This window comes from Urocampus carinirostris, chromosome 3, assembly GCF_059441175.1.
Source record: "Urocampus carinirostris isolate Australia breed hairy pipefish chromosome 3, RoL_Ucar_1.0, whole genome shotgun sequence".
NCBI classification, from domain to species: domain Eukaryota; kingdom Metazoa; phylum Chordata; class Actinopteri; order Syngnathiformes; family Syngnathidae; genus Urocampus; species Urocampus carinirostris.
In genome coordinates this window covers 20,225,857-20,245,645 of record NC_142351.1, presented here as the reverse complement: position 1 = coordinate 20,245,645, position 19,789 = coordinate 20,225,857, and the positions used below count along the sequence as shown (strand labels likewise).

Below are 19,789 nucleotides of genomic sequence, written 5' to 3'. Positions count from 1 at the left end.
AGCCTTTTTACCGCTATGAGGCACTAAATAATACACAGTCTTGTTTTGAATAATAAACAAAAATATATTAACATGAATGTGCATTTTTTTTTAAATACCCTCAGGTCAATCAATTTGTATCTACAAGCAAAATAGATAGAAGATTGCATTGGGCTGCTTGGAGTGGGCAGGAGCTACAGTACCCGATTTGGGAGCCAGAGGGTGTTGGATAAACCACAAAAGCAGACCACATGAAAGCAATTAGAATTTATTGGGGATGACTTTTAAATTACAGACTACACCTTTAAAATGGATTAAATAGATGGCTTTAGATTAGATTTAGATAGATTTTACTTAAAATGAGGCTTACTAAGAACAAGGGATGGGCACTCTCTATGAGTCGGGGCTGCATTGGGTTAAAAAATTTGTCAGAAAGGTAGACAAAAATGACTATACGATTATCTTGAATCCAATACTTTTCTAATACACGAGGGAGGAAAAAAAGATAATGTAGGCCTATCAAATTTGCTATTTCTCAAAAGATGTACAGTATAACTGTATTTGAGCATTTTTGTATTTGTTCTTTTTTCATTGTAAATATTCCTTTCATGCAAGAAGCAATTACAAAAAAAAATAGAGATTGATCTTTTTAGAATAGCAGTGCTGATAAGCAATTAATGAATTAACAGGCAGACCTCTACGTTTTATAGACATACTCATTATATTTTTAACATTTTAACGATATTTTTATGAGGGTATACACATGCAGGAACACTGGGGACAAGAGTGGCAAAGTTAACATTTTTGTTGGGAGGGACGAATTCTAAAGCCCAACGGGGTGTATGTGGTCTGCAGACCGCGGTTTGCCCACCCCTGACCTCGAGGGAGCTGAATTAATTGCCTGCCATCTTGCTGCTACGGGTACCAAAAAACTCAAAGCGGGAGGTAAAATGAGAAGAAAAAGGGTGCTTTTCGGTCAATTTGATGCCTGCGGAGTTGGTCTTCGTCCCTGTTCTTTATAGCATTTGTTTTCAGGTGCACTCGACAATAGGCCGACATTTAGCAATCAAATTACACAGGGTCCCTTTAAGTAGAAGCGCTCACTGCAAAAATCACAAAAGAAGGTTAATAATTGATACACTTACAAGCAAGGCCATAGCTACAGTGAGAGCAACTGCTGAAATTGCCATTCCCATCAAGCCAGTCAAATGGAGAGGCCTTCTGCCCATCCGCTCCACCACAAACAACTGCAGAAAAAATGGAATGTCACCAGCATTTTCAATTTTATCATTACATTTTTTTTTTAAACCGTGATGATGTTATCACTTACTGAAACAACTGTGAAGGCGACGTTCACTACTCCTGCTCCAATGGTTGCATAGACAGGCTGGGGCACACCCGCTCTTGCAAAGATTCCGGTCGAATAGTAGAAAACCTAAAAGAGGAAAGGAGCTTGAGGATGTGTTTATTTTTTATTCCGTACTGCAGTTTTAGTAAAATGCACTGAAATAACACAAATTTGGAATAGGGATCGCCATCAAGCCTATTGTTAACAATACCGAAAGTTATACCAATAAGAATTATTGGTCTTGCCCTGTATTCAGGTCTAGATGGTACTAAGATTCTGTAGTTTGCAATAGTCGGTGGTCTGGGAAGCCCTTTGAGACTCCCTGTGATTAAGGGCTATACAAATAAACATGACCTGAATTGAATATTTGTATAGAGGATTAATCAAAAAATAAAAGGTCACTGGTGTGCAACTTTAGAAAGTCAGTGTAATGATGAAATGGCGATATACTTGTAGAACAAATAAGCCCAGCACAAAAATGACTTCCACCTTCAAATAACCCACATTGGAATGGTCAGAACGACGGCGTCCCATTTTGTACGGTTCCGGGACATACCAATTCACCATTTATCATAATAAAATCTGATAACATGAAGTTTTGAATGTAATTAAAACTTCTAAGGCAATGTGTTGCTAAAATAATGTTCTCACTGTATGTAATTATATCGATTGGAGGGGTATATTCAAGTACAGAACATTACGCAAATTTCTCGCTTCTTTGGCTTTCTAACAAGTTTAGCAACTTCCAACACCGTCATCTGATCCTGATGGTCTCAAACATCTGAGACCACGCCCAAAGAGGCGTGATCTGGTCAAGCGTCCCTGGTTCATATAAAAAGTGGAGCTGACCGATAGCTTGCCCTTTTTTCTCCTGCCCGCCAGGCTTGCTTGATCATCTTTCCCCCTCTCTCACGACTTCTCTTTTTATCTCTTTTGTTTCTCAGGCTCTCTCCCTCTCTCTCTTTCTTTGCCCCGCCCTCTTTCTTCTCTTCCCTCCCTCTTTCTCTTATTTCTTTATCTCTCTTTTTCTTTCTCTTTAATCTACTAGTCCGGCCCCCGACCGAATGTTTGTTCTATCGTGCGGCCCCCCGACTTAAAATGAGTTTGACACCCCTGTTCTATACGGTGAAAGAAATGCGAGCGTTGGCAACGGACTTACAGCGTTGATCCCAGACAGCTGCTGCGAGAGTTGCAGCATCACAGCAACGAAGACAGGCTGCCGGTAGACGGGAGAGCGCAAAAGCTCCAGAATATCGACTTTTTTCTCCGTCGTCATCTGCCGGCTCTCCTCCTTCATCTCGGTCATGTCCTCACTCACATTGTCAGTGCCGCGGAGCTTCATTAACACTGACGAACCAGCAGAGAGTATATGAACAGATTAAGGTTGGATGGTAGCTAAATGGTCAAGGTTTTAGTACCAACTCATAGTTTATGGCAAAGTATTTTTAGGTCAGAAGCCACATGGTAGAAAAAAAAACACTTATAGGGGCCAGTCTAGTATATTTGGAGGTAGAGCTGGTGTTATACCGAGAAACGCACCCCTGCTGAAATTTGCATCCCGTAGCGGTAGCGCACACGTCACTCCCGCTACAATAACCACTTTCCTCTTGTTTTATATCACTTTTCGGGAATGTAATGGCGAACATATAACGAAAACCTCTTCGTCTTGCATTTGTTGGGAATGCAGTGTTCTCGTTTGCCTGCGTCCTAGACGCATCAATTTTGCTCGGGACAAAGTGTCAAATCAACGTGCGTCCCCGGGACGCAACTTTTTTCACACAAAATTGTCATTATCACCCGATTATTTTTTTGAACAAAGACTTAGCGCACTCCAAACTTTTCGTCAGGCAGATCCGCCATTGTTGTTTTGGTCTCGCGGTTCAAGTTTTCTGCGCGCCGATCTCGTTGCTTCGAGATTACGTCATTGTTGTGGTGCTTGTCGTCGAATTAAAGTGAAAATCAACACAAAATTGGTCATTTCTTCAGTGTCAGTAATAAGTCGAAACATAATGCAGAAAGTGATAACAACGGCAATAATTCCGGCACGAAAAAACGATGGAGAAATTCTTCAGAGGATTGCGAAGGCAAGGAAAACACGTGCGTTGAAGCAATAGATTTGACGAAAGAAAATAAAAGAATACTCCTAGTAAGTAAAGGACTTTTCTGCCAAAATGGACTAAATTATATCCCTGGTTATTCTATGAGGAGGATGATAATGGAGGCTACATGTTCTGTGATGCGTGTACCCAGCGTGACAAAAAAACTGGATTGCATAAATCATTTTGCAATACGAACTTACAGAAAAGCACATTGGATCGGAACAACGACAATGAAAACAACAAATTAGCTATGGAAATTCTGTTGCTGCAGGAAGAGAGAGGCAAGTATGAACTGATACGACATCAAAAAGAAGACTTGACCATGCTTTCACTGTTAAAGATGGTTAAGTGGATGGCAGTATTTTCAGTATTTTGTATAATGTACAATATTGTGAACTGAAAAATCTGACAATAACTGCTCTGTATTACCGATTAACTGTGATGATTAAAAGTGAATGAAAATATAGATTTATATAATTATTTCAGCAATATTATTTTGTATAATTTACAATATTGTTGTGAACTGAAAAATCTTGAAGTGATAACTGATTTGTATTACCAATAAACTGTGATGATTAAAACGGAATGAATATATAGATTTACATTATATATTTGTCGCTGATTTACAATTTCAACGTCGATAACACAAAATTTTGGGGACCCATAGATCTCTGTTGGGACCCATTGATTTTTGAGCATGCGAGTCCCCGGGACCCATCACTTTTCACAGGTAAAATGAACACTGGGAATGTAATACAACTTAAACCGTTCCGTTTTTGTATTTGTTCTGAATGTAATCTAACTGTAATGCACACCGTATATAAATCACTTTTGAGCAGGTAACGTGTTTATTTTGCCCTTTTCTACTCAAATTGCTCGTATTTAAACTGTTATGCACTCTACCATAAAGGTTATTATGCTGACTATCAAACCATCAACAGATAAACGGGAGACGAACGGGTTTGATTTCTTCTCATCGTCAAACGAGACGTAACACGTCAATAATTATATTTTGTATTTTACTTGAATAAACAGATCATCATGTATATAAAAGTGAGATGAAACAAGGTAAAAGTGGTTATAGTAGCAGGAGTGACGTGTGCACGCTACTGCTACGGGATGCAAATTTCGACAACGGTGCATTTTTCGGCATAACACCCGCGGGCCAGATTAGGCCTGCAAAGGGATAGAATCCGGCCCACGAGACAACACTCAAAGAAGCGCAAGAGAAAAACGAGCTGCAGGTTGAAATATGTCAATTTGATGTTGCCAAAGCCAGGTGCCTCGAACAAAAACACTGTATACTTGTATTTCTCTCTCTCTCTCTCTCTCTCTCTCTCTCTCTCTCTCTCTCTCTCTCTCTCTCTCTCTCTATTTTCCATCCCTTTTGTCCCAGTCTCTGTCTCTTTCACTCTGTGTCTCTTTCTCTTCCTTTGTTGCTCTTTGTCTCTTTCTCTCTCTGTGTCTTTTTAACTTCTTTTGCTCTAACTTCCTTTTTTCCTTTTCTCTTTCTCTCTTCCTACCCTTTGCGCTTTCTTTTCTCTTGTATCTCATTCTGTCTTTCTATTTCTCTTTGGATTTCTTTCTTTCTCTCCCTTTCTTTTCCCCCTCTGTCACGACTTTTTATGCCTTGTGTTTCTCACGCTCTATCCCTCTCTCTCTTTTTTTGTCCAGCCCTCTCTCATTTTCCCTCCCCCTTTCTCCTATTTCTTTATCTCTTTTTCTTCCTCTTTAATCTACTAGGCCAGCCCCCGACAGAATGTTTGTTCTATCGTGTGGCCCCCGAGTTAAAATGAGTTTGACACCCCTTGGTATAAGCTAACTAAGCGGCTGCTTAGGGCCCAGCGACCACTAGGGGGCACCAAAAGACGGTTAACTATTTTGGTGCCTACCCATTGTCACTTCATGTGTCTACAACATTAATATTTCTACCAGAACACTACAGAAGCACTACAAAACTAAATATCAAATCAAGTCCTTAAAAACAGGGACCTCATATAATATTTTGCTTTCATTCGGAAAATGAAAAAATATATAGTAATAATACAAAAATACTATAATACAAATACTGCAGAAATATTACCCCAGAATTACTACAAAAATACAACGACAGTAATATTACAAATGTCACGACCAGCACACAGGGTAGACCCAATCGTGTAACGTTTACCACAAGTTTTATTGAAAGAAAGAAGAAGGGCTGCGCCCACGATCCGCTGCTCACTGGATGCGGGAAGCAACTCGCTCTCGCAATCGGATTGTGATCCGAATACGGGAGTGGAGCTTCCGTAGCAGGCGATGGTGGTGTCAGGGACGGAAAAACAGGTCGATGGATGGGACAGGAGAGCAAAAAGTGGTCGGGGTCAGAAACGGGTTGTAAGCCAGGACGGGAGAGCAGATGTGGTCAGGATAAAAAAAAAAACAGGTCGTAGCCGGAGACAGCCAGGGGGATCAGAAACAGACAGGTGGAAAAACGGGAGCAAAAACTGGACCGGCGGGAGTCAGGGTCAAAAAGGCTTGCCTTGTATCAACAGAGGTTCGCAGACAGACTGACAACAAGGGTTTGAAAGGTTAGGGTTTAAATAGGGACAGGGAGCCAATCAGAACCTGCAGCATTTGGCGCCAAAAGGGTCGGCACAGGTGATTCACATCGGTAATCAAGACAACAAAAACACTAGAGAAATATGAGAAATACAGTACTATGTGAATACTACAATAAATACAAAAATATTACTAAAATACTGCTTTGGAAATACATCAAAAATATTTCTACAGAAGTACTTCAAAAATGCCACTACAAAACACTTCCAAAATATTACTACAGAAATACTTCTTCAGAAGTATTACAAAAGAAATACCGCAAAAACACAACTACAGTGACAATACAAAAAAATCTACTATGGAAATACACTAAAAATACCATGAAAATAATACTACATTAATATTTTACTACAGAAATACTACAGATATACATAACATTGTATACAATGGAAATTCTATAAAATACAACAGAAATAGTACAAAAATACAAAAAAATAATAACAGTGTATTACTAAAAAAATACTACAGACATACAATTAAAAATCTACTATTGCAATATAACAACAAAAAAATCTATAAATACTAAGAATTTACTACTATGGAAAAACTACCATAAAAACTACTGTAGAAATAGTACAAAAATAAAACTAGAGTAATACTACAAAAAAATACTGACCTTCAACAAAAATCCGACAACAAAAATACTAAAAAAAATACTTTTGAAAAATGAAAAAAACCTAAATATCAAGTGAATTGCTTAAAACAGGGACCTTACATATCATTTTGCTTTAACTGTGACTGTTTCAAAACCAAATTGATGAGACTAATCTACTTCAAAAGAACTACACCGTGTAAATGTCTGCATGTATATTTATTCCAAAATAAAAAAAATTGGATCTTGTTCCAAAATATGTCCCTTGGCCAGAACTTTTGAACCCAATGCGGCCCCCGACTCCAAATAGTTGCCCATCCTTGAATTAGAACATCGAATAAGTGCTAGAGGGTGCAGTATGCAAATGATCAAGTAATAAGGGGCCCCAAATCTAATTTTGTGAAAGCTCGGGCTGGCCCTGTTTGTAGGCATTTATTAATTTATCCGTTTATTTCGAAAGCAGGATCGGTCCTCTGTACTTCTTACCGTTATTGGCTTTGGTCTCCTCGTTGCAGTTGATGAGAAGGTATCGCGGGCTCTCTGGGCAGAAGGGCAGCAGGACAGATTGCACGATCGCTGGCAGCAGAGTAAAGCCCAATAACAATGGCCAGAGGGAATCGTTGCCCATGATGGCTTCCATCCCCAAAATCTGCACATGGAGAGTACATTGTTACATTCATTATTACTGCAAGTCAGCCCTCGTCCCCCAGTAAACAAGAAATTATCAACACTTATAATTTTCAGCCTTAAAATGATGTTTATTTTCTTATTTTTTCCTTTATTATTACTAATATTATTATTGTGAGAAAGAAGATGAACGACAGTATTGTTACTACTATATTTGTTCTTGATGTGTTTATTCTTTTTTTAACATTGAACATCTGCAAAGGAAATTGGATGCAATGCTAGTTTTTTAATTTGACAATTGTTGTTTTCTTGTTTATATCACATGTGTCAAAGTCATAGTCATAGGGAAAAAGAAGAAAAAGTTTGTGTTGCATTCAAATAATTTCCAATCATACCAAGTCAATCTTGTTGCCAACATTGTACTTCCACTAAAAAATGTGATTAAGTACAATTCTGTATCGTGCAACCGACTAAATAAGCCGCCAAAAATGTTAGTAGTACGCCACAAAAGATACCAGGAAAAAAAAGAAATGTGAATCTTGTGAAAGAAGATCTTTTGGTAGAAGTAATTAACCTGTGCCAGGAGGATACCGACAACAACACCCAGCTGATGCAGAGTGCCCATTGCTCCGCGGAGAGACGTTGGAGAGATTTCCTCCACGTACATGGGCACAAATCCAGTGGACAGGCCGGAGTACAGGCCCACCGTGAAGCGGCCAATGATGAGTAGTTCCCATGAGGCTGCCAGTTTGGAAAAGCCCATAAGCAAGGCAGCGATAAGGGCAAGAACGTTGGCCATGAGCATGGAGTTCTTCCTTCAGAGGAATGCAATTCGTCTTATTTGATTGAATCGATGTCTACGGGATTTGAAATGGACTCTTACCTGCCAAAGCGGTTTACAAAGAGTCCGACCGAGAAGGAACCGAACATTCCGCCCACAGAGAAAATGGCCACTGAGAGGGACCAAAGAGCTGTTAGTGTGCTCTGAGAGATTGGCTCCAAAAACCTGCTGGTCCATGTCTCATTGTAGAAGTGTTCAATGATCTGATTTGGGAAAAAAAAAAAAAAAGGAATGATCGTTCAATGAGCATGAGGTAACATTTTTAGTGTTTGCTGAGTTTCATATCAGTGTGTTCTCTGCATGTACTGCATGGTACTCTAACTGAGAAGCATATTCGGGAAGCACAGAAGGGAAAACACAATCCAGGATCTAGATTCTGAATCATAATGTTTTTTTAAATCTTGTGTCAACATTTTGGATTTACACCACTTCTATCCAAACGTGCTTCTTGTGTATGTATCTGTTTTTTTTCCTTTGGAAGAATTGTATTTTATTTTGTCATGTTTTCCTCAGGGGTTGTACTGCTTGTTAGGTTTCTGTACCCACATATTCACGTGGCTGACCCCAGTGCCTTATGTCAATTTATAAAAATAATAAAATAATTTAAAAAGACATCAGATTTTTCTAATGAAAAATAATTAAACACTCAAAAATATAAAACCAAAATAATAAGGGAAAGTATAAAAAAACAGTGTAATGAAAAAAAAACCCAACCCTAAAACAGTTTTAAAACAAAACAATTAAAAACCCGAATAATAATCTAAAAAAAAATATCGCTAAACCCAAATGTATTGCTCGATTGGTCATTTTTCCTTATCTAAGTATTATTGTAATTTAATTTAGGTGTTTTTGAGAAAAATATTATTTTTACTACATTTGAACTGTTTTTCTATCAGAATAAGAAAAAAAACAATTGGGTTTAAAAAAATTGTCTGATGCAACGAGTTTTTTTATTTTTCATGTATTATTCTTCTCATCTTAATAAAAAATACATCTTAAAATGAGAAAAGTCAACTTATGTTTATTTGTACCCCTTAATCACAATCAAAGGGCTGCACAGACCACATACTATTGCAAACTACTGACCATTATTACACTCATACACATATATACTGTGTATATATATATATATATATATATATATATATATATATATATACTGGACTGTCTCAGAAAATTAGAATATTGTGATAAAGTTCTTTATTTTCTGTAATGCAATTAAAAAAACAAAAATGTCATACATTCTGGATTCATTACACATCAACTGAACTATTTCAAGCCTTTTATTATTTTAATATTGCTGAATTTGGCTTACAGCTTAAGAAAACTCAAAAATCCTATCTCAAAATATTAGAATATCATGAAAAAGTATACAAGTAGGCTATTCAACTAATCACCTGAATCATCTAATTAACTCGAAACACCTTGCGAGGGTTTCCTGAGCCTTAAAAACACTCAGCTTGGTTCAGTAAACTAAATCACTGCTGATCTGACTGCTGTCCAGAGGACCATCATTGATACCCTCCATCAGGAGGGTAAGACACAAAAAGAAATTTCTCAAAGAGCAGGCTGTTCACAGAGTGCAGTTTCAAAGCATATCCACAAAAAGTCTGTTGGAAGGGAAAAATGTGGCCGGAAACGCTGCACAACCAAGAGAGATGACCGCAGCCTTAACAAAATTGTGAAGAAGAGCCGCTTCCAGAATTTGGGGGAGCTTCAAAGACAGTGGGCTGAAGCTGGAGTCCAGGTATCAAAAGCCACAGTTCACAGACGTGTCCGGGAAATGGGCTACAATAGCCGTATTCCCATGGTCAAGCCACTTCTGAACTCAAGACAACGGAAGAAGCGTCTGACTTGGGCTATGGAGAAGAAGCACTGGACAGTTGCAGAGGGGTCCAAAGTCCTCTTTTCAGACGAAAGCAAGTTTTGCATTTCATTTGGAAGTCAAGGCGCCAGAGTCTGGAGAAAGGCTGGAGAGGAGCAAAATCCAAGTTGCTTTAAATCCAGTGTGAAGTTCCCACAGTCAGCAATGGTTTGGGGAGCCATGTCAGCTGCTGGTGTTGGTTCCCTGTGTTTCATCAAGTCCAGAGTAAATGCAACTGTGTACCAAGAGATTTTAGAGCACTACATGCTTCCATCTGCTGAAAAGCTCTATGGAGATGAGGATTTCATTTTCCAGCATGATCTGGCACCTGCCCACAGTGCCAAAACCACCAGTAACTGGTGCACTGACCATGGCATCACTGTCCTTGATTGGCCTGCTAATTCCCCTGACCTTAACCCCATCGAGAATTTGTGGGGTATAGTTAAGAAGAAGATGAAAGACACCAGACCTGCAAATGCAAATGAGCTGAAGGCCGCTATCGAAGCATCCTGGGCATCAATAACACCTCAGCAATGCCACAGGCTGATTGCCTCCATGCCACGCCGGATTGATGCAGTAATCCGTGCAAAAGGATTCCTAACCAAGTACTGAGTGCATCAATGGACATTTTCAAATGTTTGATTTAGTTTTGCTGTTATAAAATTATTTTTTTACTTGGTCTGAGGAAGTATTCTAATATTTTGAGATAGGATTTTTGAGTTTTTTTCAGCTGTAAGCCAAAATCAGCAATATTCAAATAATAAAAGGCTTGAAATAGTTCAGCTGATGTGTAATGAATCCAGAATGTATGACATTTTTGTTTTTATAATTGCATTACAGAAAATAAAGAACTTTATCACAATATTCTAATTTTCTGAGACAGTCCAGTATATATACCTCTAAAACATCTTGGCCCCAGGTTATTAAGTTCATCTTTTTTTGGTCTATAGTTTTTAAAGTGAGCATCATTTTCTGATATGTAAGATTTTTTTTGACAGCGATCCAAATGATTTGTTGAACTGGGCGTCATCTTGCAGCTTCACACGCCACTGTGTACCGTCGCCCCGGAATATTGAAGGTCACAGTTCAGCGGGGCTATCGTTACATAATCACGTGCAGATAGCACTTCAGTAGGAGTGACTTCAATATGTTCCTTTGACACGTGCATCAAATATTTACTTCGAGATCTCCAAAGTTTTCTTGTATTGTCAAAAAAATTAAAAAGTAGGTTGAAAATGAGACACAATGGCACTTATTTGGTTTACAGAGAGACTATGAATACTCAATCAGCGTCTCACACAATTTGTCTTGGATTTCTCTTTAATGTATAGTTAAATACTATCACAAATTCCCTTGATTTTCTATTTTGCATGTCCCTGTTGGCAGACCAATTAAGATGGTGACCATAATTGGTGATTTTGAGCAAGAAATGGCACAGACCTCGATTGGATTGCGACGCACCCGTACAAAAAGAAAACATTGAAAATAAGGAGAAAGACATTTTATTCTTTTAGCACACAATTTTAGTTAATTCATTATTCTTCTTTTTATACTGTAGATTTTAAATTCATTTTCATAGTTATTCCTGAAGGTTTAACCAGAGATTTTTCGTTTTTAGCATAGCAGACATTGACAAAAATTGTAAAAATAAATAAATAAATGAAAAAAACATAAAGAAAGAAACATTGAAAAATATATACTAATATATTAAACAAAAATAAGGAACGTTTTCCGCAAAAATATTTTTTTGTCATGATTACCGATGTGAATCACCTGTGCCCGCTCCTTTGGTGCCAACTACCTCGGACTCTGATTGGCTCTCTGTCCCTATTCAAACCCACTCCTATCTGTCCCCTTTTGTCAGTCCGTCTGCGAACCTCAGTTGACACTAGGCAAGCCTTTTCGACCCTGATGCCCACCTGTTTTTTGCTCCCGTCTGTCCCCCGGCTTTGACCCGTTTGTGATCCTGACCACGTCTACTCTCCTGTCCTGGCGTACGACTCGCTTCCGACCCGACCATGTTTTTGCTCTCGTGTTCCGGCTAATGACCCATTTTTTCAGTTCCTGACACCGCCATCACTCGCCACAGAAGATCCACTTCCGCATTCAGAGCGACTTGCTTCCTGCGCCTAGCGAACACCGGATCGCAGCCCTTCCTCTTTCCCTTAATAAAACTTGTGAGAAGCGTAACGCAATTGAGTCATGTTTCCGTTCTGGTCCTGACAGTACGGACTGACCAGAAAAAGACCCAATGAACCTCTTCCCCGCAAGACGTGGGTTCTGACTCGGTCCTGTTCCCTGTTAGTATTTCCTGTACGTTATTGCTCCCGTTTAATATCGGTTTCCAGTTTTGTTCCTGTCTATTTTTGTCCTGTTTATTATTCTCTCCGGTTTTCATTCTCGTCTAGTTTGTCCTGTTTAATTTCGATATCCTTTTTCAATATCAATCCTGTCTGTCCCGTCCTGTCCAGTCTCGACCCCATCTGTCGGATATCTGCTCGGGCAATTGGTATCGATGTCGTCGGCCTCTGACTTCCTATCATTCCAGGTCAGACTGCTGCCTAACATGCATGAATCCCTATTTCCTGTGAAATAAAAGGCTTGTTTGAGAAACGTCACGCATTTGGGTCCTGATCCTGTTCCGGTTCTTGACATTTTTTAAAGAAATTATTAATATTTTCATATTTTTATCATTTTTTTTTCCCTAATTTAAACCGGGTTTTTTTTGCGTTTATGCAACCTATAAGGCAAGCGTCTCAAATCTGTGGCCCGCGGGTCATTTGAAGCCAGCAAGACAATAGCTTGTGGCCCTGGCCATAATATGAAAGCTGAATGTTATTACAGGCCCTCCGAGTTTGAAATGAATGCTACCTCCATGCTAATCAGATGGGTGGGGTTCAATTTTGGACTTTTTCCCACTTAAATGTAATATAAATCGTTAGCTATCTCCTGGTTTGACCCATGGCAGTGCGTACACATCACAGACTATACAGTAAGTTTCAACCAATTAGCTAAATAGATAAATCATTTTTTGCAATGTATTCAGAAAATGTTTTTGGGAATAAAAGATGGAACGAGGGGCCGTCGGGGTGGAAGGGAGATCTTTACAGCTGTTGAACTGAAGCTTAAAGAACAGTGGATACACCTTGCCTGTAACCAACTTTGTTGAACATGTTTCATTATTTAATTTCTTAATTTCCTTATCAATTCCTGATCATGTTTTTTCCCTTTTTTAGATATTAATCTCATGATTACTGATGTGACTCAGCTGTGCCAGCTCATTTGGTGCCACCCGTCGCAGGTTCTGATTGGCTCCCTGTCACTATTTGAACCTAGTCCTGTCAGTCCCCTGTTGTCAGTCCGTCTGCAAACCTCAGTGTATACTAGGCAAGCCTTTTTTGACCCTGACTGCCACTTGTCCTGTTTTTGCTCCCGTCTGTCTCCGGCGACGACCCGTTTTTATCCCGATCACGTCTGCTCTCCCGTCCCGACTTATGACCCATTTCTGACCCCGACCATGTTTTAGTTCTCCTGTCCCAGCTATGGACCTGTTTTTCCATCCTTGACACCGCCATCGCTCACTACGGAAGATCCACTTCCGTGTTCAGATCACAATCCGAGTATGAAAGCGACCTCCGAATCGTGGGCGCTGCCCTTCCTCTTTCCTTAAATAAATCTTAACGCAATTAGGTCCTGTCTCCATTCTGGTCCGGACAATTAATTTGTGTAGACAAAAACAATTAGGATCAGTGGAAGGCTTTTATCTTGGCTTTTATTTTGAAAAACCAGATGACCCCAATCTTGCCCAGACCTGGCAGCCCCCCATTATATTGAGTTTGGGACCCCTGGTATGAAGGGAAAAACAATGATCAAATGAAATGATCTGCATTTATATAGCGCTTTTCAAGTCAAGACTTCCCAAAGCGCTTTACAGTGTCTTCACATTTCCCAATAGCGGCCTTGCAGCCATGTAAGGCGCTAACCTGCTTATTGGGGGTATTGGGGGTTCAGTGTCTTACCCAAGGACACTTCGACATGTAATACGGACGAGCCGGGATTCAAACTGGGATCCCCTGATCCCAAGACGAGCGCTCTACCTCCTGAGCTACTGCCGCCCCAATAAATTGTGAAACATATTTTAAAAATATAGTGACATAATAAAATAAATTGTCATGATTACTCATTAATTTCACCTGTGCCCGCTTGTTTGGCGCCGGCCGCTGCAGGCTTCCTGATTGGTTACCCGTCCTTCTTAAGCTCAGTCCTTTCACTCGCCTGTTGTCAGTCCGTCAGCGAACCTCTATTGTTACAAGGCAAGCATTTTTGACCCTGACACCCGCCTGTCCCTTTTTGCACCCAATTTCCCACACGTCCGTTCCTGATCTCCCCGTTTTTCTCCGGCTCCGACCTGTTTTCGATCCTGACCACGTTTTGCTCTGCTGTCCCGGCTAGCGACTTATTTTTTCCCGTCCTCAACACCACGATCTCCTGCTCACTTCGGCATTCGGAACTCGTTCCGATTCTGTGCGTGGCTTGCTTCCCACGTGCAGCGAGCACCGGATGGCCGCCGCTGCCTTTCCCCTCTATCTTAATAAACTTGTGAGAAACGTTACGCGATTGGGTCTACCTTTTGTGCTGGTCGTGACATTAATTCCTAATTCAAATTAATTTGAGAACAGAACAGTTTTTCAACACAGAAACATGATTTTTTATTTGATTTAACAACATTTTTGGGCTTTAGTTTTAGGTTTTCGATCAGGGCATGGTGGAATAATAGTCCGTGGTTTGCAATAATCTGTGGTCTGTGCAGCCCTTTGAGACTCTTTCTGATTAAGGGCGTCACAAATAAACATGACTTGACTAGTAAAGGGCAATATCAACCCTTTAGACTTTAGAGTAAACTAAGAAAAAGAAGCTAGCAACCTCCGTCAAGAAGGCTAAAGACCGGATTCAAACCCCAAACTAAAAAACTGAGGTAGAGCGCTCGTCTTGGAATCAAGAGATCGCAGTTCAAATCCCGGCTCCTCTGTGTTACATGTCGAAGTGTCCTTGGGTAAGAGGCTGAACCCCTAATGCCCCCAATAAGCAGGCTCCACGGCCGCTATTGGTGTGTGGGTGAATGGGTAAATGTGAAGCGCATTGTAAAGCGCTTTGGGAAGTCATTGACTTGAAAAGCGCTATATAAATGCAGATCATTTCATTTCATTTCCAATAGATGTACGCACCTCGCACCGCCGTTCGGCTATCGACAAAACATTTAACGGTGTAATCCTTTAAAATGCCAACATAGCGCTGCATAATCCCATTAACCTGCTCCATGTCACTTCGAATTTGTGTTAAACCGTTTTAGAGCCTCATGAGCACGAAAAGCGCAGGCGTCAAACTTGTGCTCAGATCATGCAACTCAATGACTATATTTTCTGGAGTATAAGGCGCACCTTCAAAAATGGTCGTTTGTGGAATACTTTTTCGTATATAAGGCTCACTATATTTTAAGGTGCATGAAATGTTGCTATGACCAGCACACAGGGTAGACCCAATAGCGTAATCTCATCTCATCTCATCAGCCGTACCGCTTATCCTCATTAGGGTCGCGGGGGGGCTGGAGCCCATCCCAGCCATCTCCGGGCAGTGGGCAGGGGACACCCTGAACTGGTTGCCAGCCAATCCCAATAGCGTAATGTTTTTTCAAAATGTTTTTGAAAGAAAGAGGAAGGGAAGCGCCCGCGATCCGACTTTCGCTGGACGCGGGAAGCAGGTCGCTCTCAGACTCGGATTGTGATTCGAACACGGAAGTGGATCTTCCGCAGCGATGGCGATGGCGGTGTCAGGGACGGAAAAACTGGTCGGACTGGGAGAACAAAAACTTGGTCGGGGTCAGAAACGGGACGAAGCCAGGACGGGAGAGCAGACATTGTCGGGATCAAAAATGGGTCGTAAGTCGGGACGGGAGAGCAGACGTGGTCGGAATCAAAACGGGTCGTAGCCGGAGACAAACGGGAGCAAAAACGGGACAGGCGGCTGTCAGGGTCGAAAAAAAGGCTTGCCTTATAAAAACAGGTTCGCAGACAGACTGACAACCGGCAACTGACAGGACTGGGTTTAAATAGTGACAGCCAGCCAATCAGAGCCCGCAGCGGTTGGCGCCAAATGAGCAGGCACAGGCGATTCACATCAGTAATCATGACAAATGTTGCATCAGAAAAAAAGTAAGGAAATAATAATGAAAACGTATTTTATTAGATGTAAAGTATCTTTATGAAATATTGTGTCATCACTCAAAGAGTTTAATTTATAAAGTTTATTCAGTTTTTACTGTTGGACACCTACATGGAGATTACATGAGATACCAGTTTGTTTTTGGACTATTATTCCTCACTATTTTTTGTTATTTTGGCTATTATGCGCTGTTTACATCAGGGGTCTCCAAATCTTTTCTAGCTGACAGCTACTCTTTGTTACTAAGTAGCACAAAAGGCATATAGTTTAAATGCATTTCTAAAATATCAACTTATCATCTTATTACAGCGCTGTTATAATGTTATTGTCAGGACTAGAACGGAGACAGGACCCACTTGCGTGCGTTTCTCTTAGTTTTATAGGGAAGAAGGGAAAGGATAGTACACACGATCCGTCGTTCGCTGGTCGCAGGGAGCAGGTTGCTCAGACGCGGAAGTGGAATTTCCGTGGCGAGCGATTGGCGTTGTTGAGAGCGGAAAAAACAGGTCAGTAGCCGGGACATGGGAGTAAAAATTGTGGTCGAGATCAGAAAAAGGGTCGGAACAGATGGGAATCAGAACAGGAAAGACTCAGGCTCAAAATGTTTGCCTAGCGTAAGCTGAGGTTCGCAGGCGGACTGACAACTGGTGACAGGAAGACAGGGATTTAAAAAGTGACAGGGAGCCAATCACCGTCCTAGGCAGTTGGGGCCGTTATTACCAGGTCAACTGTAGGGGTAAATAGACTCAGTCAACAACAAAAAATATTTTTACCGTAAAATTATAATTACCCATTCTGGTGAGCTACAGTATTTGAAGAACAGGTCTGTGGGCACCTCAGCTATCCATAGGGGGCACCCTGGTGCCCACGGGGACTACGTTGGAAACCCTTGGTTTACGTCAAAGTCACTATTGGCCAATAATGTTACTGTTCTTTGATTTCCACATACTTTAGGGCAGATCTGCTTTTTGTACCCTAGGAGATTTAGTAAAAAGAAAAAGCTCAGGCAAGGGCTTTTAAAAAATATATTGAATTTGGCATTGTGAGGGGTTTTTGTACACTCATCTCCTTGTAACTTTAAAATCCATTGATTGATTGATTGATCTTCTTTTTTGAGTGTCTAAGAAACTATAAATAGAATTTCATTGTAATTATGCATTTCCAATTCCATTTACCATATTAAAGGGATAGATAGATAGATAGATAGATGGATAGATGGATAGATGGATAGATGGATAGATGGATAGATAGATAGATAGATAGATAGATCAACAGACAGAGAGACAGATGGATAGACAGACGGAGACACAGTAGATAGATAGATAGATAGATAGATAGATAGATAGATAGATAGATAGATACTTTATTCATCCCCGTAGGCCTTTAAGGGGCACCTGCAAATTCCTGGCATTTTTGTTTTTTTAGGTGTGCCTTATAGTCCAGAAAATATAGTACAATTTTTAAGGTTGCCGCTGGCTGCGCTACTTCCAGATGTGTACTTTCATTTTTAAGCATATAACTAACCACATTTCAGACATTACTTGTAACCAGTTTTATAAATTTATAAGGAGGCCTTCAGAATGAGATTTGCAGGCCTTGAAGCATAACATCAGTGTTTAAAGGTGTTGGTTTAGCAAATCAGATTTCAAGTTAGCGTAATCAAGTCCTTCTAGCAGTCAGCCAGGAGGTAGTAATGCACCAGTCTAAGATCTATTATTCTACTAAATTTTAATAACATGATTTTCTTTCACTGTACAGTGACCTTTTACTTAATTTTTGATTGGGTTTGGATTAGGATTAGAGCCACTCACATTTTGGGGAGCGTTGATGACACCAGTGTTGTAGCCAAACTGGAGGGAGCCAATCACTGCTGTGCCCACAGCCATCATGAGCTGAGGCGTCACCTGTAAAAGTATAGTCGAACATTTGGATTAATTTGATTTTGCAGTGCATAGAAAAAGACATTTCTGGCCACTTGCCATTGTCCTTGTTCTAAGTTGCAAGGATCACCGTCTGGTCTGACCGCGTTTAATTTAAGTCGATAAGCTTTTTACTATACAGTACTATTACTATCGGACACACGGTCACCACACAATTAACAACAATCCTTTTGGTGTAACATTGTGGGATAGTCATGTCATTAAACAAAATAAATGTTTCCTTACAGATCTTTAAATCTACTCGAATAGTAAATGGCATCTCTGTTATCTATACTTTTACTGTCCTACCCCCAAAAACCCAAAACCTTGTAACAGGTTGGGCAAAAAAAATGATGAGAAATATGGTGCAGTTGTCACAAGCCAGGAACGGAGACAGGACCCAGTAAGAGTTCGTTTAATCAGTTTTATCAATAAAGAGGGAGGGCAGGGCTTGCTTCCACGATCCGATGTTCGACGGACAAGGGTAGCAGGTGGCGGCCCAGTCCTGTCACTCTCCGGTTGTCGGTCTGTCAGCGAACCTCTGTTGTTACAAGGCAAGCATTTTGACCCTGACTCCCAACTTTCTGTTTTTGCGCTCGGGTTTCCACCGTCCGTTCCTGATCTCCACGTTTGTCTCTGGCTCTGACCTGTTTTTGATCCCGACCACGTTTGCTCTCCCGTCCTAACTTACGACCCGTTTTTGATCCTGACCACGTTTTTGCTCTCCTGTCCCGGCTATCGACCTGTTTTTCCGTCCTTGATACCGCCATCTCCCGCTTCGGAAGATCCACTTCCGTATTCGGATCACGCTTGCTTCCCGCGTCCAGCGAACAAACGCTACGCATTTGTGTCCTGATTCTGTTCTGGTCGCGACAAAACGTCTTGACAGCAGCCAGATAATTTATTTTATATATAAATACGAATTATAAGTATGTAGTTCTTATTTTGGCAGAAAAACAATGCTAGGATAAAAAAATACAGTAAAAATGAGCAACATTTGCTGGCAATAGGTTAAGATTTTGTAATTTTGCAGTGTTCAAATACTAGTATTCATATTTAAATACAACGAACCAAATACATATGTTTACCGTACCCGTTGCATGGTTTTCAACAGATTATCCATTTTAATCAGTGACTGCAAAATGCTCGCTGATGAGCAGTCAATCAACATGACTTTAGATCTCAAGGTTTGTCATATATCTTGAATTAATCCCTGAAGAACTGAACGTATAGTTGTGACCTCCACACTACTGACTTAATGTGCTGTCAAATCCTGTGTAATCTTGACACATGGCGAGATTCACAATACTAACGAGCAATCTCATTAGTGGATATCCAGTAAGGAAACAACAAAAGGAACAAAGAAGTAAACATCAACATGATAAAAAATATCAGAGAAAATATGTGACATTAGCAATATAATTTGCAAGGATTACGTTAACTCAGTACCCAATCTTTCCTGAATGATCATTCCATTCATTACATGTTCATTCACATTTTCATCTATTTTGATGGCACAGTCATTACCTCTCCGAAGCACTCCATGATGACTTTTTTGCAAACTCTAAAAAGAAAAATCTCGTAATCCGTCAGGTGTTTATGTTAGGATCGTTTAAAAAGCGCATGGTTATGGTGTCCTACATGAGCACCGGCAGCTTTACAAAGACGCACGCAAGGCTTGGTGCGGTGCGTCTCTCAAC

The 19,789-nt window shown here is 40.4% G+C and overlaps 1 protein-coding gene across 1 annotated transcript in view; it reads right to left on the bottom strand.

Annotated features, from left to right (window-relative positions):
• LOC148369047 (solute carrier family 2, facilitated glucose transporter member 1-like) overlaps window positions 1-19,789 on the bottom strand; it is a 22,784-nt gene extending 2,995 nt beyond the window's left edge. Inside the window, exons 1-8 of the mRNA XM_088330977.1 lie at window positions 19,617-19,789; window positions 17,982-18,074; window positions 8,130-8,290; window positions 7,821-8,061; window positions 7,106-7,268; window positions 2,487-2,674; window positions 1,310-1,414; window positions 1,125-1,226 (exon numbers count right to left, since the gene is read on the bottom strand). Coding sequence (XP_088187103.1) covers window positions 1,125-1,226; window positions 1,310-1,414; window positions 2,487-2,674; window positions 7,106-7,268; window positions 7,821-8,061; window positions 8,130-8,290; window positions 17,982-18,074; window positions 19,617-19,634 — 1,071 coding nt within the window. The 5' untranslated portion in view covers window positions 19,635-19,789. The remainder of the gene's footprint in view (window positions 1-1,124; window positions 1,227-1,309; window positions 1,415-2,486; window positions 2,675-7,105; window positions 7,269-7,820; window positions 8,062-8,129; window positions 8,291-17,981; window positions 18,075-19,616) is intronic.